The 26,115-nt window shown below is 48.9% G+C and overlaps 2 protein-coding genes across 3 annotated transcripts; both read left to right on the plus strand.

Annotated features, from left to right (window-relative positions):
• Window positions 1–560: 560 nt before the first annotated feature.
• Window positions 561–20,490, plus strand: COPG1 (COPI coat complex subunit gamma 1). Of its 2 annotated transcripts, none has more exons than XM_079316630.1 (24): window positions 561–630; window positions 4,070–4,122; window positions 4,894–4,974; window positions 5,072–5,143; window positions 5,910–5,989; window positions 6,885–6,960; window positions 7,115–7,207; window positions 7,532–7,618; window positions 7,768–7,925; window positions 8,519–8,652; window positions 9,221–9,288; window positions 10,025–10,213; window positions 10,670–10,765; window positions 12,141–12,384; window positions 12,762–12,837; window positions 13,135–13,238; window positions 13,351–13,476; window positions 13,869–13,937; window positions 14,304–14,446; window positions 15,895–16,066; window positions 17,018–17,115; window positions 18,398–18,536; window positions 19,469–19,567; window positions 20,142–20,490. In XM_079316630.1, exons 1-24 carry the CDS (start codon window positions 603–605, stop codon window positions 20,270–20,272), a joined length of 2,616 nt encoding a protein of 871 aa, XP_079172756.1. In that variant the 5' UTR covers window positions 561–602; the 3' UTR covers window positions 20,273–20,490. The 2 variants fall into 2 exon arrangements, with proteins under 2 accessions (XP_079172756.1, XP_079172755.1); XM_079316629.1 differs by lacking the exon at window positions 561–630 and adding an exon at window positions 1,456–1,698.
• A 118-nt stretch (window positions 20,491–20,608) lies between these two features.
• Window positions 20,609–26,006, plus strand: HMCES (5-hydroxymethylcytosine binding, ES cell specific). Its single transcript, XM_079316631.1, has 6 exons — window positions 20,609–20,813; window positions 22,535–22,678; window positions 22,990–23,112; window positions 23,667–23,827; window positions 24,291–24,483; window positions 24,887–26,006. Exons 1-6 carry the CDS (start codon window positions 20,631–20,633, stop codon window positions 25,091–25,093), a joined length of 1,011 nt encoding a protein of 336 aa, XP_079172757.1. The 5' UTR covers window positions 20,609–20,630; the 3' UTR covers window positions 25,094–26,006.
• Window positions 26,007–26,115: the final 109 nt, after the last annotated feature.

Here is a 26,115-nt window from a genome sequence, read left to right on the forward strand (position 1 = left end):
ACTGTGGCCAGTGCTTGAGCACAGCTGGTCCCAGCCCCAGGCACTACAGGGATTTCTGTGCTTGGCTTTGCCCCCTGCTCATCTATCCCCAAGGTGTCTCCAAAGAGGCTGCATCCAGCCAGGCAACTTTTCCTGGGTGCTTCTTCTCTCTCGGTGACTGAAGCACACAGAATCCTACACGAAGCTTGGCCAAGCCTCAAAGCTGGAGTTTTGAGTGAGTGTGCACAATAAAATGTGGTATCAAACACAACTTGTGCTTTAAAGTGCTCTGAACCCCTTTACACTCCCATTTTGTGTTCCCTTTCCCCAGAGATGCTGTGAGGGCTGGGGCCAGCACAGGAGGTGATTACATTCCAAATGAGGGGTGTCAGACCTTGCACCATCAGGAGAGCCAGCCCCTGGCCCAGGGAGTCCACAGCAGCTCTGGGCCAGCAGGGAAATGGTGTTGTGTCCCTGGAGCTGCTGCCTTCAGCACAGCTGAGAGATAAGAGCAGTGCAGAGCAGAGTGCAGCCGCCCCGTGCAAAGTACAGGGTGGTGCAGGCGAGTCACAGGCCGGGAGACACCTGCAGGGGGGCCACTGGAGCTGGTGGGGGACACGGCCATGCTCTTTGAAGACTACCTGCAGCAGGGTGAGTGAGCCCTTTCACTGTGGAGCAGGCACTGGCTTTGGGAAAGGGGCAGAAGCAACTGAGGTGAGTGACCCCATATTCCACGGGAGGGACGGATTTCAGGAAGGGATGTGGCAGCAGATGGTGGGTTGGGGTGAGGTGGCAAGGTGGGTAAAAGGTCCTTTGCCATCCCTGCCTGACCTGAGGCTCAGGTGATGCCGGGGCAGTGCCTGGCCCCTTGAGATACCCCCCTGCACCCACTGGGTGTGTGCTGTGGGGCTGAGCCAGAAGTTTGTGGTCCAGGACAGAGACAGGGTGCCAGTAGCAGTGGGGGACAGGGATCATAGGGAGACCTGCCAGAGCTGGTGCATCCAAGTGTCAACAACGCTGACAGGGCAGGCAACCCGAGTGACAACTGGGCATCGCCCAGAAGGGGGTTCTCTGCTATCCCCAATTGCTCCTGGGACGCTAAGCCTGCCAGGATCTTCTCCCTTTCATGTCCTGGCCCAGTGTCTCATCTGTCCTCCCCGAGTCCCAGTGTGTCCCCGTGCTTCAGCCCCCTAGTATCACCTCATCTCCCCAGTGCCTTTCCCCTGCCCATCTCAGGGACCCCAATGCCACCCCCCATCACCAGCGCTTCTCCTGGTACCAGTGCCTCCTCTCCCAGTCTCAGGGTACCGAGCAGTGCCCCAATGTCCCCCACAGTCCCAGGGTCCCCCAGAGTCCCTTTAGTGCCGACCCCGGCCCCCGCGAGCCCCGCCCCTCCGCCAATCAGATCGCACCATTGTCGATTGGCCCTGCCCCCTCCCTGTCAGTCACGGCCCCGCGCCACGCCCGCACACGTCCGGGGGACGGCCCTGCGCCTGCGCAGTGCAGCGGCCGCAGTGGCAGTGACAGGCTGGCAGGAAGGGGCGGGGGCAGGAAGGGGCGGGGGCGGTGCCGGCACCGGGATCGGGACCGGGACCGGGACCAGGATTGGGAGCAGGGTCTGGGCTGGGACTGCCACTGCCACGGGACGGGAGGGCGGCAGCGACGGGCCGCTCGGCAGCACCATGCTGAAGAAGTTCGACAAGAAGGACGAGGAGTCGGGTGAGGGGAGGCCGGGGGTGCTGTGAGGGAGGAGACCCCTCTGTGGGTACGGAGGGGATGGGTGAGGGAGACCCCTTCGTGGCTGCGGGGAGAGCCGTGAGGGAAGAGACCCCTCCTGTGGGAGTGAGGGGCTGTGTGAGGAGATGTGTGAGGGCACCCCAGGGGAGCCGGCAGGGGAGGCTCGGTGCCAGCTGGGCAGCGGGGGTTTGGGGTTTGCTGGTGTGATGGGACGGGGTGGGAAGCGCTGTGGGAGCACTGTAGAAGCGCTGTGGGAGTGCTAGAGCAGTCTGCTGCCTCCTCGCCGCTGCAACCAGAGGCTAAACTGCTTATATGGGCACAGCACACCGAGGTTACCTACCACATCACCAGGTGCAGAACTGAGACCAAGTATTGAGCATATTAGCCCTGTTCACAGGTGCCCAGATCTCCAACCAGGTGCTATAGCCAGGTAGAATCCAGTTCATTTTCTGGCCCCACAATCACTGCTACTTTCAATGGGTCAGAAGATCTGAGAGCACCAAGGAAACATGAAGTGATTGCCTGACTTTTCAAAACTTTAGGCCAGTTAGTAAGGAAGAGGTTGATATTTATGTGGTGTGTAATTCAGGTGGAAGCAATGCATCATAAGACTGTTTCCATTCATGGTTTAGCTTTGTGGTACCCTTTTCATCTTCCTATGAAGCTTTCTACACAGCTCTGCATAACAAATCTGTCTGTCCTGAAGCAAAATGATTCAGCTTACATCTTGGTGATTGTTCTATGTGACTGTGCTGCTTTTTATCTTAAAGTGCATTAAATGCTTTGCCCTTGTTTCCCTTTTCCAAGGCTTCCAGTGACATCTTGATAAGCAGAGAGTTTAGTGAGGCAGCTGTTGGAGGGAAATAGCTCGTGGCTTTAATTTTGGGGGCTGTTCTTCATTTGCACCTGCCACACCCATCAAGGTATTGACATTACCTATGGCCAGGGCTGGTAGGAGGTGCAAATATCCAGTTAATTGGCTTCTGTGTCTTTGCTTTCCATGAATGGTTTTGCTAGCTTTGGATGACCTGCTTCCACTCCCTTTGACACATTATTTTGGCTGTAAAATTATGTTTCTCTACAAATCAGAATAAACTGTTGTTAGTTATCCAATATTAGGAACACACAACCTCTGCCCTCCCTGCATCTTTCTCCCTCTCTAAGGAAGAAAACTGATGCAGGGTGTTGTGAGGACTGAGACCCCATGTACAATGCATTTCAAGATCCTTAGTGCTGTGAAAGATAAAGAGGTGATGCTGTGTTCATGGCTGATTTAAGGATTGTAGACATGCTAGACCATGGAAATAGTGGGGTGCTGGGCAGGATTTTTGGAACACATTTGCATACTTATACTAGAACTGGTTCATACTCGTACTAGAGACATTTTTCCTCTTTTCCCTTGTTTTGTTCTACCTCTTCAACCTCATATAAATGTCTGTGTTTCGTTCAGCCACCTGCTGCCTTCTCCTGAGCTGGAGGAGGGCATTTTATGAACCAGGAAGGAGCCAGAGTGCAGATGTGTTTGCTTTTGTATATAAGGTTTACTCTAGAAAGGGCTTCTGGCACCAGCCTAGGATGCTTCAAGCTTGGGTCAGGTCAGATTTTGGCCCAGAAGATGTTCTTTTTAGTGGACTAGGCTTTGGAACAGCCCTGAAGAAGGCTACATTTTGTCCCATGGCCAGGCTGAACATAGGTTCTAATTAAAACCTGCTTATCAATAACCAGCAGTTTTTGAAAAGCTGCAGCTCACAAATGCTTGGGTGGCAATCTAATATAGACCATGCACAATCATAGTGCTTTTCCCACTGATTATTTAATCCTTAATTGCTGGGGGTTGTAATTATTTAGTATAATTTACTTTGTTAAGTGGAACAATGAAAGTTACTTGTGTCCAGCCTATCTAGTCTGCTGCCTTGTTATCTTACTTAGTGATAGAGCCAAAAATACTTTACTGGTGGATTCTTGATTGGTTTATATGGGAGGGATAAAACACTCCTGACTCACCAGCCTGGCAAGTGATACCTCTTTCTGTCTAAGCTTTTGTTTCTAGGCCTATTGATGCTCTAACTGCCAGCAACTCCCAGGCCAGGGGTAGAAATAGGTCTTTGGGGATACACAGTCAGTTACTTCTGGAGGGGGGTGGCAAATTAAAGAATGACCTGTGTGCTCTGCTTTCCCTGACTGCTATGAAGACATCCAATATTATTTCAAAGAGGGTGCTCTGATTGCTTGGTGTTCATAAAGAAAATCACCCAAAATGCTCAGACTGTTTTTAAAGTGCATTGACATGGTTAAAAAGTTGCTTTTCCATGGCACCATCCCTGGAGAGACTTCTACTCTCTTGGTTTTGCAGGTGGGAGTTCCAACCCGTTCCAGCACCTGGAAAAGAGTGCAGTCTTGCAAGAGGTAAATCTTCAGTCCACCTCCTCTGTGTACCCTACTGCATTGAGTCTCTCCCTCTCCTGAGTAGGTCACTGGAAAACTTCAGCAAGGAGATGAGGGTTTGCTACAGTCCTGCTTGCTCTGAAAGAAATGGGCAACAATTCTTATTTTATTATTGGGCGGATGAAGTGATAAGGTTGAAATGGTCTCTGTAACAAATTAAAGACTGTGAACTATAAATAGTAATAAAAGGAATAAAATTATCTGGGAAAGCTCATCCCAAACCAGGAAGATTGGGAAATTTGCCTCAGACATCCCAAAAGTCTTGTAGATGACAAAATTAATGAGAGGAGTGTGAGTGGTTATTAAATAGTTTTATGAATTATCTCTGAAGAAATGCCATTATTTTCAAGGGCAGGTGAACATCTCAATCCCCAGCCCCTGTTGTTTCAGCATTCTGTTTGCTTGTGAAGTTGGGAATAGTGTTGGCTCCTGCAGCCTCAGTGAGCTCAAGTTGTTCTGTCAGAAGGGTGGTATTTTGGCTAGCACACAATGCACACCTGTGTGGGTCAAAGTGTGATGAGAATTTAGCCTTTAATTGTTCTTGGATTTGTAATCCCAGACTGCTAAACCAGCTGTCTAAAGGGGTCCATGTTTAACAGGAAATGAAGGGAAATCTGATCCAAAGTCATTAAGTATCTTGCCATACCTCACTCACAATGTGTTGTTGGGACAGGCAGGACAATGTTTGCAGGGGGGTGTCAGTGCCAGTCCTTGTCTGTGCTTCGTTTCCAGGCTCGAGTGTTTAATGAGACTCCCATAAACCCACGAAAATGTGCTCATATTCTCACCAAGGTCCTGTATCTCATAAACCAGGTAAGAGAGAGAAAATACACATCTATGCAGAGATGTGCACCGTGCCCAAAGCTGATTGTGATAACTCAGATTTTCTTTCTTCTTTCCAAACAACCAGGGGGAGCACCTTGGTGTCACAGAAGCTACCGAATCCTTCTTTGCTATGACCAAGCTGTTCCAGTCCAATGATGTAAGTCTGCCTTTGGTTTTCTCTATTTACCTGGTGGGACAAATCCCTTGAGATACACATTGTTATACAATCAGCTTTTCTGTCCTGTCTGAAGCTACCTGATCTGAGTGGGAAGAGTAGGGTGAAAATTTAGAAATGGTGATCAGCTTCTTAGATCTTGTAGCAGCTTAACTGAAGTATTCACTGCTCTTGAGGCAGAGTTTCCTCTCTCTAAATTGCCATTTAACTCATGAGATTGTGGTAGGCAGGTGGATTTTACTGTGCTTTGTGCCCAGCATTAAAATATCCTGCTGAGAGTCAACAGTTGTGTTTTTGGAGGAGGCTGGGAGTTAGTGCCTACCCACAGCAGTAGCACTCTCATTCGTTGTCCTGCAAACTGCAAGGCATTACAAGCATGAGACCAATCTAGAAATCCCCAGACTCAGGAATATAGATTATTTGCTTTGTTGCTTTTGAAGCAGCATAAGGCTTTCAACCACCAAACCAGCAAATAGTATCAAGGCTTTTTCCTTGTTCCTGTGAATGACAAGTGGAAGATGAAACTGTAGATCCAGATAAATCTGGTATATCTATGGCTGCACCCTAAGACTGAGGGATTTAGAAGAAGAAGAGGTGTTTTGTTAGTCAGTCTGGTTTTGTACATCTTTTACACTCATCTGAAGATATCAGGTTCTTCACAATAAAATAATGTAAGCAGGGAAAACTGAGATCCCTTTGTATCTGGGATCATCTCAGCTAATGTTTTTCTTCTGTGTTTCCTTGCCAGCCAACCCTTCGCAGGATGTGTTACCTCACAATCAAAGAGATGTCTTCTATTGCAGAAGATGTGATCATTGTTACTAGCAGGTCAGTCAATCACTTGCTGTAATATTGACATGCCCTTCAGTAGTGTCTGTCCAGCTTCTTGAAGGTAACTGGAATCCCTAAGCAGAGTGATGATAGGGAATGCCCTCAGTGAGGAGAAAGTTTTCATTTACAAAAGACCAATAAAATACAAACATTGAACTCATAGCGATATATGCAGAATATGCTGTGTCCCCATATCCCCTGCCCATGGATGTTTGGGGTGTCTCTTGGTTACATGATATAGTAGCACAGCTGTTTTTTCCCCTTTTGCAAAGGCTTTTTCATTAACTTCTGTCTGAATGCCTTGAAATGTTTTGGAAAATTCTGGCATAAGTTCCAAAGCTTTCAACAGGTAGACAAGGATTCACTTCTGTAGCAGCACAGAAAATAACTTCCCTGGGGAACAAGATTTCCTCTGTGAGTCATTCCTGAATTGCTGATCATCCCAGTGAAATGCCCTGTTGGAAGTCAGGAACCTGACAGTACAGGGTTTGTAAAGGGCTGAGGTGGAAGCAAGTCTCAAGTGCTGCCATGTAATGAACTCCTGGCTTTTCACAGATGGTCTCACACTGACCCTGGGACCCTGGGAAAAGGGCAGGAATGAATGTTGAGTAGGAAGGACAAATGCCTCAGGGGTATATATATGTGCTCCAGCCTCACTAGGTGAACAGTGAACTTGAAACTACATCAACATGCAGTTTATTGATGGGCTTGGGACCTGAGTACTGATCCTTGCCTCCTGCCTTCTCACCCCAGTGGGATTTGCCTGAGACCTGCAGCTGGCTATTTGGCATTCAGCCATGGTGCTGGCTGCCTGCTGCTCTGTGTGCACTGTGTGTGCACTTGAGAGCTGCTGGCTCAGGAGTGCCATATTGAGAGCTTCCTGTTTTCCCAGCTTAACCAAAGACATGACTGGGAAGGATGACAATTACCGAGGCCCCGCTGTGAGAGCGCTGTGTCAGATCACTGATGTAAGTGCTGCTTTTCCCATGGGGCAGCTCTGTGCCCTTCAATTTTTCCTACTTTACTCCATCCCACTTTCCACTTTGCTTTTCATGCCTTTGTATTCCCTTTCACACTCTGAACAGCTTTCCTATATCAGCTGTTGTTTCCCTCTCCCTGCAGAGTACCATGTTGCAGGCCATTGAGCGCTACATGAAGCAGGCAATTGTTGACAAAGTGCCAAGCGTGTCCAGCTCTGCTCTTGTGTCTTCTTTGGTATGTACTACCTGCAGCACAGGCCTGAGGGACAGCCAAGCAGGGAAGCAGTCATCTGTGGCAGGACTGGACATCTAGGGAGTTTCATAATTTTGTTGCTATTCCTGTCTCTGTGAATTGAGGGACTGGTGCTGACTTTGCTAGAGGTCAGCCTCCTGAGGCTGCAACTGTTGTGTCCAGGTCTCTGCTTGCTGATCCCCTGTTCTTATATAAGTTGCTGCTGCTGTACACTCATGGGGAAGGCTCATTGCTTCTTAATATAACTGAAATTCTCAAAGTTTCCTCCATTCTTATCTCATGGGTTGTGGCTTCATTTCTTTCCAGCACTTGCTGAAGACCAGTAATGATGTGGTAAAGCGCTGGGTGAATGAGGCTCAAGAAGCAGCTTCCAGTGACAACATCATGGTGCAGGTAGGACCCCACCTCCACCAGAGGAATAGCCAGCAGCAGCTGGGCATGAGTCAGATTGCTGGAGCTCAGCCAGGCACCTCTGGGTGACAGAGGGGACAGAAGGGAAAAGAACCCAGCGTGGGTTTGTGATGTTCTCTTTCCCTGCACAGTATCATGCTCTGGGCCTGCTGTACCATGTGCGGAAGAACGACCGCCTGGCAGTCAACAAGATGCTCAGCAAGTTCACACGCCACGGCCTCAAGTCCCCGTTTGCCTACTGCATGATGATCCGGATAGCCAGCAAGCTGCTCGAGGAGGAGGCTGGCAGGTGAGCAGGCTCCTTTGCCCTGCTGAAAGAATTTCCTGGTCCTGCTTCCACCTCCTCTTGCAGGCTCACTTGCCTCACTTGCTCATTACTTCTGTCTTTAAAGAGTAGCATGCAGCTTCTACACTCTTATTGTTGGATAAAAGCAGAGAAACTATAGGATGTCTTCATGGTTGTTTAAGATTACTTCTTTGAGTTTTGCTTGCACCTCAAATACTGTCTTGTTTCTCTGGACTGTTTTGCATATCTGTTCTTTGTGATACTTAATTTTCTCTGTCTTCTGTAATTATTTATCCAGCATGTATGCAGAGTGGCTTCTGGTGGATAAGAGTTTGGTGTGTGCAGTCATTTCTTACTGTGTGATAGTTGAGGGAGATTCCCTTTAGCCTGAAAGGCAGAGTGTCTTCCCAGAAGGCAGTCTGACTTTGAAGCATGCTGGAAGTGCAGTATAATGATCACTGCAAAAATGTGGGGACAAAGTGAGTTTATAGCTGCTTTTACCTTTCCATGGGCTGTGGGACCTGCCCATTTCTGCTGGTGAATTCTTGATTTCTGTTAGTACCTTTGCTTTAATTCAGTCTTTGTTTGTCCCTTAGCCGGGATAGCCCTCTGTTTGATTTCATTGAGAGCTGCCTAAGAAACAAGCATGAGATGGTGGTGTATGAAGCTGCATCTGCCATTGTTAACCTGCCCAACTGCACTGCCAAGGAGTTGGCTCCAGCTGTCTCAGGTAGGTGTGGTGCTCACGGCCATCATGAGATAATAATGAGCCTCCAGTAGTTGTGCTGATTGCCCCAAGAAACAAAGGCCTTCTGTAGTTTCAGGCTTGTTATGCTGCTCTGTCCTTTGTTTTATGCTGCTGCTTGAGAGCCTGTGGTGTATGTGAATAGCTTTGTTCTTGTGAAGGTATTTCCTGGTGTGTTCAAATATGGGTTACTTCATGGGTCAGTTCTGGGATAGGAGCAGGGTTTGCATGAAATGGAGAACAGCAGTTCAAATTAACTTAATAGGAAAGATGACAAGGTGATGAATTTGGCTTTCACAAGGAGCAGAGGATAGCAGCCATGTGGAAGAAGAGGGAGGTAGGTAAGAGTTAGTTGTCAGCAAGGATGTGTGTGACAGAGGCAAAGAGGACAAGAAGGGAGGAATCTGTTAAAGGTACAATTGTTTCTTAAGCATTTTTCTAGTTAACCTTATGCTTGCAACTGTCTCTTCACTGAACTCTTGCTTTAGCTATAAAATGCTTCCCAATAGTAGTGTGCCTAACATCTGCCTTTGTTGTTTTTCCCACCTTGCAGTTCTGCAGCTGTTCTGCAGCTCCCCGAAAGCAGCACTAAGATACGCAGCCGTGCGTACCCTCAACAAGGTAGGAGCCAGTCTCTTGGGAGCTCCAGTAGTGTCTCATGTGCAGGGAGGTGCAGACTTCAGAAGAACGAGGCAGTCAGATTATATGATGGTTTTGTGTGAATAACCTTTGTCTTGTGCTACAACCTTACATTTCATTGCTTTCTGTCTGGAATAAAACCTCAAAGAACACTCTACAGAAGGAAAAGAAACCCTGATAATTTTCACTGGTCTCTTATAATGTCACTGGTCTTGGTGTTACTGCTTTCCCTACTGAGCTTCCCATGGTGAGGAAGCTCCTTGTAAAACAAGGATGAAACCTTGATGATGCTTCTTGTCTGCCCTGTGATAGTCTTTGCTCCAGTTTTCCCTTCTTATAAACTCTATAAAAGAAAAAGTGAAAATGGCAAAGTCTGGTAACTGCTGTGCTTCCACCCACTGAGCTGTTTTGCACAGCTAGTCTGGCTGAATTTTGTTGGGAGTTCATAGCTTTCTTTCCTTACTATATACAGGAAAATCAGAGAGTTAAAAATAATAAAAGATTGTTTATTGCTAGTTCTTCTCTTCCAGCAAGGAGTGCAATTCTCTAGGAAACAAGAGCTTGTTACCTTAACTCCAGATCAGCTGTTTGTTTGAGATGTCCCTCATGTGTAGTCTATACCACTTATTTCTGTGGGAAGGAGTGAATTTTGCTGGATTTTGCTAGCTGGGCATTTTGCATCCGTTGAGGGATTTTCATTCTTCCTTTACTGCTGCAGGTGGCCATGAAGCACCCATCTGCTGTGACTGCCTGTAACCTGGACCTGGAGAACCTTGTGACAGACTCCAACCGCAGCATAGCCACCCTGGCCATCACCACGCTGCTGAAAACGGGCAGTGAGAGCAGCATTGACAGGCTCATGAAGCAGATCTCCTCTTTCATGTCAGAAATCTCAGATGAGTTCAAAGTAAGGAAGTGGGAGGAGGAGGGACACCCAGATTCCTGAAGAAACCTCATGTCTTTGTGTGTGTTTGTGTGTGTGCTCTAAACCTGCATGGAGCTACTTCCAGAAGCAGCAGAATATTTGCAGGAAGGAGAAAGTATTTGAGGCTGTCTGACTAAGCCATGCCTCAGTCCTACATCTCCAAAGTCACATGCTCTCTTCTGGGGAGATGCCTCTGGGAATCAAATCTCCTCCCTCTTTCCAGTGGGTGTGGTCTTTCTTTAGGGACTGGCCAGTGCATAAAGATCTATCTCCTCCAATTTTTAGGACTGTACCTCCTGGAACTGCATTTGTTGAATAAATAAAGACAAAAATGTGATTTCCAGGCTAGGGAGGCCAGTGCAAAATTGATACAATTCAGCTGTTTTTTCCTGCATGGTGAAACAGAATTATTTTTTTACTTGCCCCCTTTTCCTGCAGGTGGTGGTGGTGCAGGCCATCAATGCTTTGTGTCAGAAGTACCCTCGCAAACACGCCGTCCTCATGAACTTCCTCTTCACTATGCTTCGGGAGGAGGTAAGTCTGCAGGACAGCCACCTGCCTTGCTTGTGTGCAGGGACAGTACTCCCTGGGAGTCAAGCCTTTACTGATAAGGCTGTGCAGTGAAAGCCTCTCTCTAAAAGGCTTGCAGTCTAACTGCAGAAATGCCCAGCTGTGCACAATAGTTATAAGCATACTGCCAGGCATAATTTTAGCATGGTTTTCATTCTGTTATTTTTTTAATGGGAGTTTATTAACTCTCAAAGCAAATGCAAGCAACAGCAGATCTGTTGGCAGTCTGTGTGTGTTTCACATTTGAACCTTTTATACTTTGACAGCAAATCCCAAGAAGTTTTGTCTTGTACACAAAGATTTGATGACAACCTATTTATTGATGACACGGGACCACTTTTGTTCTGGTGTCTGTGCTGTGGCAGTGAAGGGATCACGAGTACCTATAATCATTCTCTGCATTCAGTCAGACAAAAATTGCAGAAAGAGAGCTTTACAGAGGTTTGCTGAGGCTGTTTCTAAATGGGCAAACATGCCTGCAGCACAGCTGGCACCACTGCTTGCTCTGACATCACTTCCTGCCTCTCAATTGCAGCCTCTCAATTGGGAACAAACCAGAGCATCTCATTTTGCTCCTGTGCAAAATGGACCATTCTCCTTTCCCAGATTTTCTGTGGGTGGATGGTATCATTTTGAATGTAGTTTTGTACTTCAAACCATTCTCTTTTAAAGCTTTTTTAATCCAAAGTAGCTCCAGAAAGGTCCAAATGCCTGTCACTGTGCATGTAATTGGCAGAGGGTAGTGAGCAGTTTAATCCCCTGCTGTGTATTGAGGACATTAGTAAATAATGTCTGAAGATAACCAGGCATTACTGGCATGTCAGGTTGTGGCTGTACCTGGGGAGGTATTGATTGCCTATTGTCCCACACTAATGGAGCTATTTGCTGCATCCTGCTGTGGCAGATATGATCCTTCATACATTTCTCTTATGCTTCATCCTCAGATGTCTAGTGCTCAAGGCGAGAGGGTTGGGTTTTTTCTCCTCCCATATGGCTATTTTTAAGCACTAATTCTAGCAGCAGAGGATTTTGATGGAGGTAAAAACCCTTCATCCAGATGAATCGTTTCACTTTTGGGTTAGGACTTGGGTTTTTTTTTTTTTCTCCACTGCAGCCATTCTGAAGGCAGCTGGCAAGAGAGCTTGAATATTAGCTGGCCCTCTGGGTATAAAGAGGGTCAATAGTGAGGGCAGAATTACTGCCCTCCTCCTTTCAAATACACATTAAAAAGCACTGAGTGTGAGTGACCTTTCAAAGGAATGTTTCTCCAGTCTAGCTAGTTCAGAGTCTCTAAAATACTTTGAGATTTCCAGCTGAGCAGTTCCCTTTTGCTCCTCAGGGTGGCTTTGAATACAAGCGAGCCATTGTGGACTGCATCATCAGCATTATTGAGGAGAACTCAGAGAGCAAAGAGACAGGCCTGTCTCACCTCTGTGAATTCATTGAGGACTGCGAGTTCACTGTGCTGGCCACTCGCATCCTCCACCTCTTGGGGCAGGAAGGGCCCAAAACCAACAACCCCTCCAAATACATTCGCTTCATCTACAACAGGGTTGTTCTGGAGCATGAAGAAGTGCGGGCAGGTAAGTGACAGACCTGGAAAGCTCTCTGCCCTTGGACAGATCTTCAGGGAACCATAGTGTATGAATGCCTCTGCTTCTGAGGGTTGTGATTTGCTCTAGGCCTGAGCAGGTCCTTTTATACAGCAAAGATCCTGCAGTAGTATTGATGGAAGAAATGGCCTGTGGCTGAGAAGTGGGAAGGAATATGCACTGGTTCTGAAACTAGACAAAGATTTGCAGGCACTTCACCTCTGCTTCCTTCTAGTCACAGTTTTACTAGTGGACACAGTTCACTAGTGTAGCATCTCTGACATGGCCAAGATCAAGGCCAAGAAATGGAGGAAACTTCAGCTGATTCCTTTGCTTTCTAATTCTGTTTTCATGACTTTTTGCTACAGGTGCTGTCAGTGCCCTGGCCAAGTTTGGAGCTCAGAATGAGGAGATGTTACCCAGTATCTTGGTGTTACTGAGAAGGTCAGTTGTGCCTCAGTTTTTCAGCATCCTGCATGAGAAACCCTGTTTGCTTGAGAGCTTGTCTAGTCTCTTCCACCTGTGGGTCTGAGAAGATGCAAGGGTTACTGGTGATCCTGTGATAGAATCATCACTGCATTAAGCACTACAAAATGGACAAAAGTAATGTGTGGCAGATTACTGCTTTTCTAATACAATTAGTAGGAGATTGCTGGATCTCCCCTATGGCATCTTTTTTCTGGCTTTGTGATGTGTCTTAGTCGTGTAGATTCTGAAGACAGCTTTCCACTTTCTTCTCAGGTGTGTGATGGATGATGACAATGAAGTGAGAGACAGAGCCACCTTCTACCTGAATGTTCTGGAGCAGAAGCAGAAGGCCCTCAATGCTGGCTACATCCTGAATGGTACTGCAGAAAGGCCTTAAAACAAGTCTGCACTTCTTTCCTGGTTTAACAAGAGTTAAACTAAAGACCTGGCATTGTGGTGGTTTCAATGACCTGTGCTTTCTGTCCCTAGGGTTGACTGTATCCATCCCTGGCCTGGAGAGGGCTCTGCATCAGTACACCCTGGAGCCCTCTGAGAAACCCTTTGACTTGAAATCTGTTCCTTTGGCAACAGCTCCTATCATCGAGCAAAGAGCAGGTGAGAAGTCGGGTCTCCTGAATGCTAGTGATTCCCTGCACTGAGCTTGCTGGGAATTGCTGAGCTCCATCCTGTTTGAATTCTGTGGGATTGCATCTCCTGGAAAGACTAAGGCCTGCAAATCTGGTTGCTCCCACATTAATGTTTCAGTTCAGTCCAACTGCTAATAATAGTAGTAGTTGGCAATCCTCACTGGAGCTGCTGCAGTTCTAAAGCTGCTTAAGAAGCCAAATATGGGTGTCTAGTCTATATCAAATGAGAAATTAGCTCCCGTGATTTCCTTAGTCAAATCCCTCTTCAGACACTGATCTGTTTTCTGATTCATTTCTTACTCTTCACCTTCAAATCTTTTGGGTTTGTTTCTGTTTGATTATTTTCTTTTTCATTTGCAGAAAATGTCCCTGTTGCTGTAGTGAAACAGCCAGAGAAAGTGGCAGCAACACGGCAAGAAATATTCCAAGGTAAATTGATGCAAGGCCTCTCATCTGTCCTTGTGTGAGAACTCTGTAGCCACCTCTTGCTGAGTCTGCTTTAGCCCCTCTGCCTTCTTCCTGCCTTCTTGCAGGGAGTGACATGGGCTCCCAACTTAAGGTCAGCTGTTCACTCTTGGAGGGTGGGGGTGCCTGCGGTCCTTTTTATTCTGTCTTGCAGTAGATGTGAGCAAAGGATGACTCTTTTTCATTTTAAAAGTCTCTAGAGAATGCTTGTGAGTATTTGATGGATAGTTCCTTCCTGTAGCACCTTCTGGCAGCTGAAACAAGGGATTTGAAATGGCTAACACCTCCTTGTGTCTTGAGAAAGGCAGTAATTTGTGTCCTCTATTTCAGAGCAACTGGGGGCCATTCCAGAGTTTAGGGAGCTGGGCCCACTCTTCAAGTCTTCCCCAGAGCCTGTGGCCCTGACAGAGCTGGAGACAGAGTATGTGGTTCGTTGCACCAAGCATACCTTTGTCAACCACATGGTGTTCCAGGTGGGTAGCTATGGGGTATGGTGCTGAAGACTCTTAGAAGATAAGCTCCTGACTGGCTAAAAGCTTCATTGTGAAGACATCTCTCAAAGATATCATAGAATCATAGAAGGCCTGAGTTGGAAGTGACTTTAAAGATAATCTAGTTTCAACTCCCATGCCATGGACAGGGACATCTTTCACCAGACCAGGTTTCTCAGAACTCCATCCAACCTGGCCTTGAACACTTCCAGAGATGCAGCACCCAGAGTCTGTGTTCAAAGCACAATGCTTCAATGAGCAGTCCTTAGTTTCATATCCATGGTAGCAGAACCCCAAAGAAAATTAGTAGGGGTGGGGGGAGGGTGTGTCTGAGCAGTGCTTACAGGTACAGTCAAATCCAACAAGCACCAGGTGGGGCTGTTCTCACTGAGGAGCTGGCAAGGGGATCTGTATTCTATCTTCAGAATCCCTAAGCACGTGGTCTGGACAGGAAAGAGTGAAGCTTACTGCATCTGAGAAGCTGAAAAGGGTACCCAAGAAAGGGATCCAGTGGGGGCAAGCTCTTCATCTGCTATGTTTTGTTTTAGCCTATAGCACAGGTGCTTTCTTCTGTACATCCTGGCTCTGGCTGTACCAGCCTGCTGCTACATGTGAGATGTTAGGATTGATGTGCCCCACTCCCTTGCCTGGGCTTCAGGAAGTCCAAGGCACAGTGAGTCCTTTGCTAGCTTGTGAGCAGCAGTGTTTTGTCCTTAGCCAAGCTCCTTCCTCAAAGCTCAGAACTGCTTACACAGCCCTCACAGGGGTTGACCTCTGTTTCTGTTGTCCATCCACCAGATGCAATTGTATGAGCTTAAGAGATTTGGCATTGCAGCTGGAACGAAGTCTAATCAGCAAGTTTAGACTTGGTGAAAACATCAAGCTTGCTGAAACTTGCTCAAGCTGTACCTTGTTTGAGCCATGCAAAGGATCATCTTTGCATCTGCTGTGAAGGCACTTGTGTCCCTGTAGCTTCAAGTGGGATCATGTAGGCAACACAGTACTTGCATTTCTGTAGGAATGACTGGAAATTGGAGGAAAAAGTTCCATACTAACTGTGAAACTGAATCAGGCAAAATCTGACACATCCTTGCCCTCACTGAATTTGTGATCCTGCCTGAATTGCAGGGGGCAGGCCTTGGATTGGTGTGTGCTGGTTCGTTTTAAGTCTTGTTTCCTTAACAAAAAAAGTTTGCTGGAGCACTGGACTCCCCAGCAGGGTTTTAGTTTCTCCCCAAAGCATTTAAATGAGCACTCTTTAGTCAAGTTCCTCTGTAATGAGGCAGCTGATAGTGAGGTGCACCATGGAAACACAGAGAGCTGGGGGTTCATGGGCTGACACCAGGCTCCCACTGTGCCTAAGCTAAGTCTGCTCTTCAATGGGTACTGAGCAGCTTCAAGCTGTTGCTGTTTTCTCTTTTCCTGTTTAGTTTGACTGCACGAACACCCTGAATGATCAGATCCTGGAGAATGTCACAGTGCAGATGGAGCCAACAGAGGGATATGAGGTCATTGGCTATGTACCTGCCAAAACCCTGGTGTACAACCAGCCAGGTACCTGCTACACACTGGTGGCACTGTCTGAAGAGGATCCAACAGCAGGTAAACAGTCTGCACTCCTTTTTCCTGTGTTGCTTATTCCCACACATTCTACCTTACATCCCAGCCAGGTATTTATAGCTTGTGTATGAGTGCAGCCCTGAGTGATGCTGAGCATGACTTGTCTTTGCTGTTTTGGGGGCTGTCAAGCCTTCCTTCTCCTCTGCTGGTCCCCTTGTGCTGTAGTACTGCCAAGCTGGGCTGTGAGAGCTGGCAGATAAGTTGTCTTTTATGCACCCTTGCATGTCCTTCAGCCTTTCTATGTCCTAGACATGGGGAGGTTGATGTTTGTGAAGGGCTGAGAGTGCCCAGATGCTCTGAGAAGCAAAGGGGTATTTCAGACAAACCGCTAGAATTTTTGGGATGTGTGTTAGAATTAAGCATCCCTGTCTCTGTTTGCCACTATCCAGAACACGAATAAGGTTTTACCTGTGCTTTGGTTTCTCTGCTCTGTGCTCTGGAACTGCTCTCCTGTCGTGTTGTTGCTGTTCACTCAGCAGTACCCATCTTCTAGAGATGAGTCATCACTTCCTCTCCCAGCTGGGTGGTATTAATGAGCTGCAGCATTGCAGTGTGAGGGGCTCTCATTGCAGAGGTGCTGAAATGAATGGATCCTGTATGTGCATTGTGCCTCTTCATAAGGTGCTGGTGGGACGTTAGTATTTCCCAACACAGTGTGAGGTTCATTAGTAATAGCACTTGATCTGAGGATTATAGTCTTGTACAACCACGGTGAGCCTGTCTTTATCACTGTTTGCTTAATATTATAAATAAATAGCTTGTCCTTGAGAGATAGAAATTGTGGGAAAGCTCTCTGTAGGTCAGTGGCTAAGCCTGTGCTGCTGACAGTGATGAGGAGAGCCTGGCTGCCCCAAACCTCCCAGCCCCATTCTCCCTCAGGGGAGTGTGGATATGGTGGTAATGTGAGCTTTGCCTTTGCTTTCTTGTCTCCAGTGGCCTGCACATTCAGCTGCATGATGAAGTTCACTGTCAAGGACTGTGATCCCAACACAGGGGAGACAGATGACGAGGGTTATGAGGATGAGTATGTGGTAAGAAGCTGGGGATGTACCTGATCATGAAAACTGCTGACATCTCGTGAGGTTTTGCAATCTGAACTCAGATCCCTGCAAGTAATGGTGTGACCACCAGCACTGAAGTGGGCAGCATCATGTGGAGTGAGCTCTTGCTGTCTCTGATACAGACAGGAGTTTGCAGAGCTTGCATTGTCTCATTTGGGATATTCTCCTGGTGCACTGTAGATGGACACCTGACTGTGCAGGAGATGGATATTTTGGGAGGCCATGGTGCATCCTCCAGGTCTGGCTGACTGTGCCCTATGGGCTCCAGCAATGGCACACCCAGGATTTTGGAGACAGAGGGCTATTGGGCATCTTTTGTTCTCCACAAGTTGCTCCTGTGGTGGCACAGTTAATTGTCTAGAAGCTTGCCTGGCACAGGAAAGTTGCCATCCTTGTTCTTATTCTGGGGAAGGTGGAGCTCTTCCCTCCCCAGCTCTGACACTGCTGAAAGCAGTGGTGCTGCAGAAGCACCTCTCTTCCTTGGAGAGGAAGGGATGTCGTTCACAGCTCAGCTTGGCCTGCTAGCTCCAGAGACTGTTTTCTGTGCATTGCCTGTCACTGCTGTGAATCTGATTAGAGGCACTGCTGTGCAGTGAGTCACTGTCTTCCCAGGAGTTTTTCACAATGGAACATACAAGGTTAACACTTGTTTCAGCTTCATACCAGTCACCAAGGCAATTGAGTGATACTTAAAAAAACTCCTCCATACATTTCAACTACAATCAGGAGAAGCTTCTTTTCTGCAGCAATTGTTGCAATTAATGCAGGCTGGTGTCCTGCAGGATACTGCCTGTCCTTCACTACACACTCTGGAGGGACAAGCCTGGTTCTGCCATGCACAGGTGCAGTCACAGTAGCTGCTCAGCTACCCTGGTGCCAGTGTTAGGTGATTGCATGTCTGTCAGTCTCACTTCACCAGCCTAGAAGATAAGCCAGAAAGGTAAAACAAAGCTGACATGCATTTCAGGGAATCAAATGCTCAAGCAGCTATTTCTAAACTTGTTTTCCTCTCTGTTATGGCCATTTGTCTAGTGCTTTCATCTCAGTCAGGCCAAGGGCTGTGCTCAGGGCAGGAACCTGAAATGGCATCACTGTGCCCTTCTCAGGCCTAGCAGTGCTCAGTAGCAAACCAGAAGTGTAAGTGGAGGCAGTCTCCTGCACTCACCTGATCTCACAATCCAATCTGAAGTTCACCCTGAGAATAACAGGGTTAAGAACAACCATGTTTCACTTGAACTTCTTCTACCATCAGCTTGAAGACCTGGAGGTCACAGTGGCTGATCACATCCAGCGAGTTCTGAAGCCAAACTTTGGAGCAGCCTGGGATGAAGTGGGTGATGAGTTTGAAAAGGAAGAAACCTTTACTTTATCTGCTATTAAAACCCTTGAAGGTAAGGAACGGTGTGTGAGCACAGCAGAGCTCTTATTTTCCCTCCAGCAGGCAGTGTCCACAGGCCCAGTCTGGCTCATTTTAGATCTCTTCACAGAAAAGCTAATGTGCAAAACCCTTCACAAGCTTTACACTCAGCTGTTAAACAGGGAGCTGCAGTTACTGTGATAATTAGTTCAGGTTTCAAAAAAACTAGAGAGTGTTTTGTGACCAGTAGAGACCAGGTTGGATTGTGGAGGCAAGAGAGTATCTTGCTTTCCTCTTGCACTTAACCCTTCCAAGCAGACAGACCATAGTTCAGTTGTGAACTCCCACCATTCTTCTTGAGACCAGTAAGAAAAAATGAAAACAGCAGAAGACATGAGGCTGGTGAGCAGGCTGGTGGGGTAAACCCTCTTATCTTTCATCATGTATTAAAGAGTCTTCCTATTTTACTCAAAAGCCTGTGAAAACTCAGTTCTTTTGATCCCTTACGGGGGGGTGTCCTTGCCCTGTAGCCATTTCTGTGCTCCCTTGAACAGCCCCTTGGGGTTTGAAATACTCTCTCTGAGGCCTTTTCATATTTCTCCTGAAGACTTGTTTCTCCTTTGGAAGTCTCCAGAGAAGTGAGCAGGCTGACATGGCACTGCAGTAAGTGCAGCCAGCTGCATTCTCCTTCTGCCCTTGTCTGACTCATTCCCCCTCTTCTTTCTGTTGCAAATTTGCTACACCAGATAACAGAACCCTTCCATGGTGGTGGAGGTTTTTGTGTGCTGCCTTTGCAGGCCTTGTGGCCTCCAAACCCACAGTTCTGACCAGTGTTGTGTGTCCCTCAGGACAAGGAATGTGAACTCTAACATGTAGGGAGAGCTTGAGTCACTTTTAGGTGCTCTTTATGTGCCCCAGTTAAGATATCTGTGACACACAGCCCATTTTATTTATTTTTTCTAACAGAGGCGGTGAGCAATATTGTGAAGTTCCTGGGGATGCAGCCCTGTGAGCGCTCAGACAAAGTGCCAGATAACAAGAACTCTCACACACTGTACCTGGCAGGTGAGCTGTGGGGTGAGGTTCTGCAGGAGCAGCTCTGGGAGGCTGCACAGAGCTGCGTGTTGACAATCAGGGCAGGAGTTCCTGATGGAGCCCATTGTGCTCTGGTTTGGATTTTGAGATTTGTTCCTGCCATGATTTCTGTCTCTGCAGTGCAGAGCAACTGGTCTTGGGATCAGGGAGGGTGCTGTTGTGAAGGGGATGCTGAGATCAGCCCCAGGCTCAGCTGGGTGGAATTTGCTGTCTTCATGATATGTGGCATCCTGCTTTGGCATGTGCCTGGTGGGGGAATGACAGCAGCCCTACCCAGCAGAACAGATGAGTACAGGAGCTCCTAGACATGCCTGGATCTCTTCTCACCTGGAGTTTATTTTACACTTTGGTTTCATGGGTTTTACAATAGCAGGAGTCCCAGGTATGTTATAATGAATGGGAACTGAACTGCTTTAGGGTCTCTCCTGGCCCAGTAGTAGGATTTGCCAGACTGCCTTGTGCCAAGCAGTAGTGTTCATCTCCAGACTTGCAGGGGAGAGCAGCCTGCACCGTGCTCACCCCTCCGTCCCCCTCTCCTGTGCAGGTGTGTTCCGGGGTGGCCATGACCTGCTGGTGCGGTCCCGTCTGGTTCTCACGGACACGGTGACGATGCAGGTCACGGCCCGCAGCGCCGAGGAGCTCCCCGTGGATGTCATCATGGCCTCCGTCGGATAAACCCCCTTTCCAGGACTGTCCCGACTCCGAGCCCACACTGGCAGCAGAATAAGGATCGCGGTCACTACAGCAGCTTTTGTGTTCTCTGCAGTATAGCTGTACTTGGGGCTTTGTCTATAAAATTACCGTGTTTTTAATCTCTGGCTACGCTCCGGATGTCGCAGCCGCCGCTCGGTGTCCTCCCGCAGTGGTTCCAATAAAGCAGCAATGTCGTGGCTCTTCCTGGCTGTGTGGGGCGGGACCGGCGTTGGGCGGCGCGGGCCGGTCCTGCCCGGCCGCAGCCCCTCCCCGCGGGCGGGGGGAGCGGAGCGGAGCGCGGTGCCCGGCGCTCGGAGCGCGGTGCCCGGTCCGTGCGGAGATGTGCGGGCGCACCGCCTGTTCCCTGGCCGCCGACAACCTGCGCCGGGCCTGCGCCTACCGCGACCGCCGCGGCCAGCGCCGCCAGCCCGACTGGGTGCGGCAGGAGCGCTACCAGCCCTCCTACAACAAGGGCCCGCAATCCAGCGGCCCCGTGCTGCTCTCCCGCCGCCACCTCCACCAGGTACCGCCTCCCCCGCTCCGCGCACCGCGCCCCGGCTGGGGCCGCTTTCGGCGGGGGGCGGGTGCCGGGCATCCCGCGGCTCCCGGCGGAGCGGGGGGAACGAGGCCGTGTCTCCCCGGGGGTGAGGGACTGGCTCTGAACGGCCCGGGTTTGTTTCCTTTCGCTTCGCTGTACGTGGCAGGTGTTGAATTTCTCATTGCTAAAATGTCGCTTCTTGTTAATTTTTACATGTTCAGAAGGGGGATGGGAATCGGCACCGGGCTTCCACGGCAGTGTTTATGTTTTCTGCAAAAATGTGTATAAGAGCTTTAAATTGATAGAGGGTTTTTTGGAAATGCCTGTAATTGCGCTGCTGGTTTTAATTTGCTTTCCTGAGGCACCATTTTTTTTTCTTCTTTTTTTTTCTTTTTTTTAATTTCATAACTCTGCGGTGTGTGTCCAGGTCATCACATAGGTAGTAGGACAGAGCAGAGAGAAAAAAAAAAGTATTTCAACTCCGGAGCGGGACAGTAGCTGTACACCTGTGGTGACTGTTGTCCCGCATAATTTAAGCCTTGCACGACTTCCCCCGGACAACCTGGGCAGCCTCCACGGCTGTTGGTGCTGTTGGGTTTCACACGGAAAGGGTGAACTGCTGCTCTTTGGTGGTCAGTGGGGTGAAGCGGGGTGTGCTCAATTGCAACACCCCATCTGGACCCGCCGTGCCCTCCATCCCCAGCTGGTGCAGCAGCTGCACTTTGAGCCGTTACTGGCACAGGTGGGACCCCCGGAGGGCAATGTCATCAGGCATCCCTCATGCTCTCCTTCCCTGCTTTAGGGGTCCTACATCCCCCCAGGAGTAGGCAGTGGAGATGATGGAGCAGAGGAATGTGGGGCAGGGAGTGCGGTGCACATCACAAGCAGAGACTTGCTTAGTTGTCCATCACTGTTCAAGTTGTTGGCATGGTGGTGTGATGTAGGGTGTCCCTTTTAGCCACTCCCGCCCTGAGGGAGGCTCTGAAAGACTTCACAAAACTGTGCATACACACATATCCCTGCACACACAGCCACAGTGGGTGTATATGTGTGTCTGTCTGCTGCAGTCCTTTGGGAGCAAACGCTGGTGGCTGCCAGGGCCGGCAGCTGTGGGCAGAAAGTGAGAGCAAGCTGGGGGAGAATCGAAAGCCACAAACTGTTTCCATTGTCCAAAGGCAGGTAATATGCAAAGCACAGGCAGTGAAAGTGCACCAGGTCAGCAGAAATCACATTATTAAAATGAAAGTGAGGTTTTTGCCCCTTTGGGATGTTTGGTGTCACCAGGAGAGGTTTTGAGGACTTCGACACCAGCCTGACTGGCTGTTTACTCAAGAGCTCAGGAGTTCATGTTTCCAGCCATTTCCACTAAAAAGCAGCTGTGTTAATTCTTCCAGAGATTTAGGTAAGCCTCATAGAGACAGTTCTTTATTCCTGCAAAATATTCATGTGCTTTCTGCTGAAGATTAATTCTTACATGAATTAAGAATATGCAAAGTGTTATAATTAGTGGCTGTTTCTGCATGGCTTGTGAGAGAGGGGCAGTGAGCCCCAGAGTGTCTCTTGGCAGAGATGCTGGCCAGATCCCCTCTTTTAGGGGATAAGACCACGTCCATAAGACTTCCCAAAACACCTCTTCAAGCTATGGGGGTGCTTGTGATCTCTGTGATGTGTGTCTGGCCTGAGGTGTTTCTCTGTTCATTCAAAAGGATGCTGACTCCTCCGAGCGGGTCCTCATGGACATGCGCTGGGGCCTGGTGCCCTCCTGGTTCAAGCAGGACAACCCCTCCAAACTGCAGTTCAACACCTCCAACTGCCGCAGCGATACCATGCTGAGCAAGTCCTCCTACAAGGTGAGCTGCTGCCACCTTTGTGTCCTGCCTGAAGAAATCTTGTAGTCAGCAAAACCAGGGCTGAAACATCTGCTGGGCAAGTACTGGTCACCACTTGCTGTTGCTCCCCTGTACTGCAAAGCTGGGAGAACTGAAAAGGCAGTTACTGGTAAAGCTCAACATAGCACTCATGGTGGCATTTGTGCATCCCAGGGGCAATTTAGGAAAGTCCTGGGAGGGAGTGAGAGGGCTGGGCAGTTGCAGGAGCCCTTCTGTCATTGCAGGCTGCCTGAGGCTGCTGTTCTCCACTCACTTGTGCTGTCTCTCCCCAGGGTGCTCTCCTCAAGGGCAAGCGCTGCGTGGTCCTGGCAGATGGCTTCTATGAGTGGCAGCAGCAGCAGAGTGGGGGGAAGCAGCCGTATTTCATTTACTTTCCCCAGACCAAGGACGCCATGGTACAGAGTCCCTTGCTGTGTCTGAAATCTTGCATCCAGCTCTGGGCCCCTGCTCCCACCAGCTGCTGGGGAAAAGCCCACTTCCCTCCTACTCTGCCCATCTCTGGCAGTGTTTCCCAGCAGGGCTGTGTTCTGCCTGGGCTCAGACTCTGTCACCCCTCTGTGGCTGGCGGTCCCCATCGCAGCAGTCTCCATGCTGTACAGAGTGATGCAGCGTCCCTGCCGTCACGGTCACTGCTCCCCACGAGCCAGATATTTGCATGGCTGGGCAGTGTGGCTCACAGGGGACTGGGCTGGGAGTTTCACTACCTCTTTTGTTTGGCTGAACCCGTGGCTGGGATATTCAGAAGAGGAGGGGAGCACTGGTTTGCCTGAGGGTCCTGATACCTCTCCTGGAGTTACCTCAAATCAGTAGAAAGATTCCTGGAGAGCCTCAGATTAGTTCTGTTCATGACTCAAATCTGAGTCACTGACCTGCCTCAGCACTGACAAATCTGTGCTGCTTTGGCTGTCCATGGACCAGCACTGACCAGGACAATGTCTCTCTCCTGCAGGACAAGGAGATGGAGGGAGACGAAGAATGGAAAGGATGGAGGTTGCTCACTATGGCTGGGATTTTTGACTGCTGGGAGCCACCAGGGGGAGGAGAAATGCTGTACACTTACACCATCATTACCGTGGATGCTTCCAAGGATGTGAGCTTCATCCATCACAGGCAAGTGAGAGCAGGCAAGGGGGTTGCAGAGTGGAGGGGGATGAAGTAGGAGAACTGCACCTTTGGACAGCAGTCTGGCAGCATGCAGGCAAAGAGTGCAGCCTCCTCCTCCTGCTCTCGGAGAGAAGTGCTACAGCATTACTGACTTACTTCGGGTCACCAGCTGATGTCCTTTCCATAAATCACCATCTTTGTGCTCTGTGGATGGCAGTTGGAATTGGATCACTTCCTGGAATTGGTCTCTCTGCCTGACCAGGGCCAGGCAGTCAACCCCTCTGCCCCTTCCAGCACATCAGCTACCTGGGTGAAGTGAATGCACATTCTGCCTTGCAGAAGAGCATTCTGCTGCCTCAGTTTCCCGTTTCCCCCCAGATGCCAGCTCCTTGCTAGCTTACAAGTCTGCTTTTGCTACCACAACGACAAATTGCTGCTGAGCCTTAGCTCCAACTGTCTCATCCCTTAGGATGCCAGCCATCCTGGATGGGGATGAAGCCATCAGGAAATGGCTGGACTTTGCTGAAGTGCCAACCCAGGAAGCTGTTAAACTCATCCAGCCCACAGAGAACATTGTTTTCCACCCAGTGTCCACCTTTGTCAACAACATCCGCAACAACACACCCGAGTGTGTTGCACGCATCGAGCTGGGAGCCAAGCAGGTGGGTGCTGTGGGGGGAGTCAGCCACCATGATGTCTCTGAGCTGGGTCAGAGCAGCCAGGCTGCAGGAGGACTGGCAGTAGGCAAAGTCTGCAGAGCATGCCCGTGCTTGATGCTGGAGTGCTGAGCCCTGGACAGATTCCCTTCCCTCTGCTTCCAGAAATAGAACTGTCAGCCCATGCCAGGATTTTGCTGCCAAATGAGACAAATTCCATTTTTGCCTGGGGCCTTGGAACAAGCCTGTTTGCAGCAGTCTGGGGAACCTCCCACAGATGTGCCTGTTTGCAGGCAGGGCCTTTGCTCCAGCCTCCACATCCTGCTCTGGCCCAGCTCTTGCAGCTGGCTGGCTGCCCTGCTCTCTCTGTGCTTCTGACTTCTCTCACACTATTTTTTTGTCTATCCAGGAGGTCAAAGTCACCCCAAGCAACAAAGTGATGCTGGGCTGGTTAAAAAGCTCCCAAGAGGGCTCTCCCCAGAAGAAAGAAAATGATTTGCCCAAGTGGACAAGTCAGTTCATCCACAGCCCTTCACCCAAGAAAACCAGTGCATCTGTCCTGCAGCAATGGTTGGGGAAGCAGGGACAGCCAGCTGCAAAGAAGCACAAGGCTTAGGCACCAGCTGAGATGGCTGGCCATCCCTTTTACTGCTGATTTTCCTAAGCAGAATGAGAAATGGTATTTTTGGAATACTGGTGTTGAAACTGTCCAAGCCCCTGTTGATCTGCTGCTCTATGTTGTTGTCTCTCTTCCTTGTGTTTTGTTAAAGGTTGGTGTCTGTAAAGATTTTGGTGTTGTCTTGTGCTGACAGGAGCGAGTATAATCTGTTGGCCTCCCTCCCTGTCAGTCATGCCAAGTGAAGATAAAGCCCTGAGAAGCATCTCAAGCCTGCTAGGGAGGAATAGCTTCTGCCTCCTGACAATGTTCATAGTTCATGTTTGGTTTTCTCTTCCATGTTTTTAGTGTAAAACTGATACCTCTTTTCCACTTAATTCCACATTGATTCTGTACAAATTACTTTCCAATATTCTTGCCTTCAAAAGATGGCTGCAGTACTGAGCAACTAGCAATATGTATAAAGAGGAAACCCCAGGCTGGGAAGATCTGCCAGATCCACCCTGCTCTGCACCAGCATTGCTGTGTGCATTCATGGCTCCTAAACAGGGAGATGTTCAAGTGGCACCTGGGAGGAACTGGACTTTGTGTAGGTTTTTCCCTGCTGGCAGCAGGGTGGAACAGTGTGTCTGTCACGTTGTTTGTACAATCATTTTGTTAATGGGATTTGAAGACTTAGAGAGGATTTCCTTGATCTGGGGAGGGATGCACTCTGCCTTATTCGAAAAGGCTAGTCATTAAAGCCCCAGATAACCTAAGTGCCATTACAGAACAGCACAGGGTCGTTGTTTTTGAGGTCAGGGATTTTGTAAACAGAGCCAGATGTTACAGACCAAAAGCCTTACATGGTGGAATCCTTGCTAGAAATCAGTACTTCCTTTGTGTTGGAAACAATAAAATGGGCTTCACTGGCTGTTTGTGCTGTGCCCTTGTCCATGTGTGTGTCTGTGTCTCTCTTGCCCACTGCAGCCCCAGTGCTCCTGCTTTGCAGGCAGAGCTTGTACCTCCTCTCCATCTGCTGA

Source organism: Erithacus rubecula, assembly GCF_903797595.1.
Source record: "Erithacus rubecula genome assembly, chromosome: 13".
NCBI lineage: Eukaryota > Metazoa > Chordata > Aves > Passeriformes > Muscicapidae > Erithacus > Erithacus rubecula.

Coding starts and splice junctions, on each gene's coding strand:
- COPG1 (XM_079316629.1), top strand. CDS start 1,662: ATGCTGAAGAAGTTCGACAAGAAGGACGAGGAGTCGG. Junction 4,123..4,893: donor AGAGTGCAGTCTTGCAAGAG/GTAAATCTTCAG, acceptor CTTCGTTTCCAG/GCTCGAGTGTTTAATGAGAC. Junction 7,926..8,518: donor CTCGAGGAGGAGGCTGGCAG/GTGAGCAGGCTC, acceptor TTTGTCCCTTAG/CCGGGATAGCCCTCTGTTTG.
- HMCES (XM_079316631.1), top strand. CDS start 20,631: ATGTGCGGGCGCACCGCCTGTTCCCTGGCCGCCGACAACCTGCGCCGG. Junction 20,814..22,534: donor CCCGCCGCCACCTCCACCAG/GTACCGCCTCCC, acceptor TTCATTCAAAAG/GATGCTGACTCCTCCGAGCG. Junction 24,484..24,886: donor TCGAGCTGGGAGCCAAGCAG/GTGGGTGCTGTG, acceptor TTGTCTATCCAG/GAGGTCAAAGTCACCCCAAG.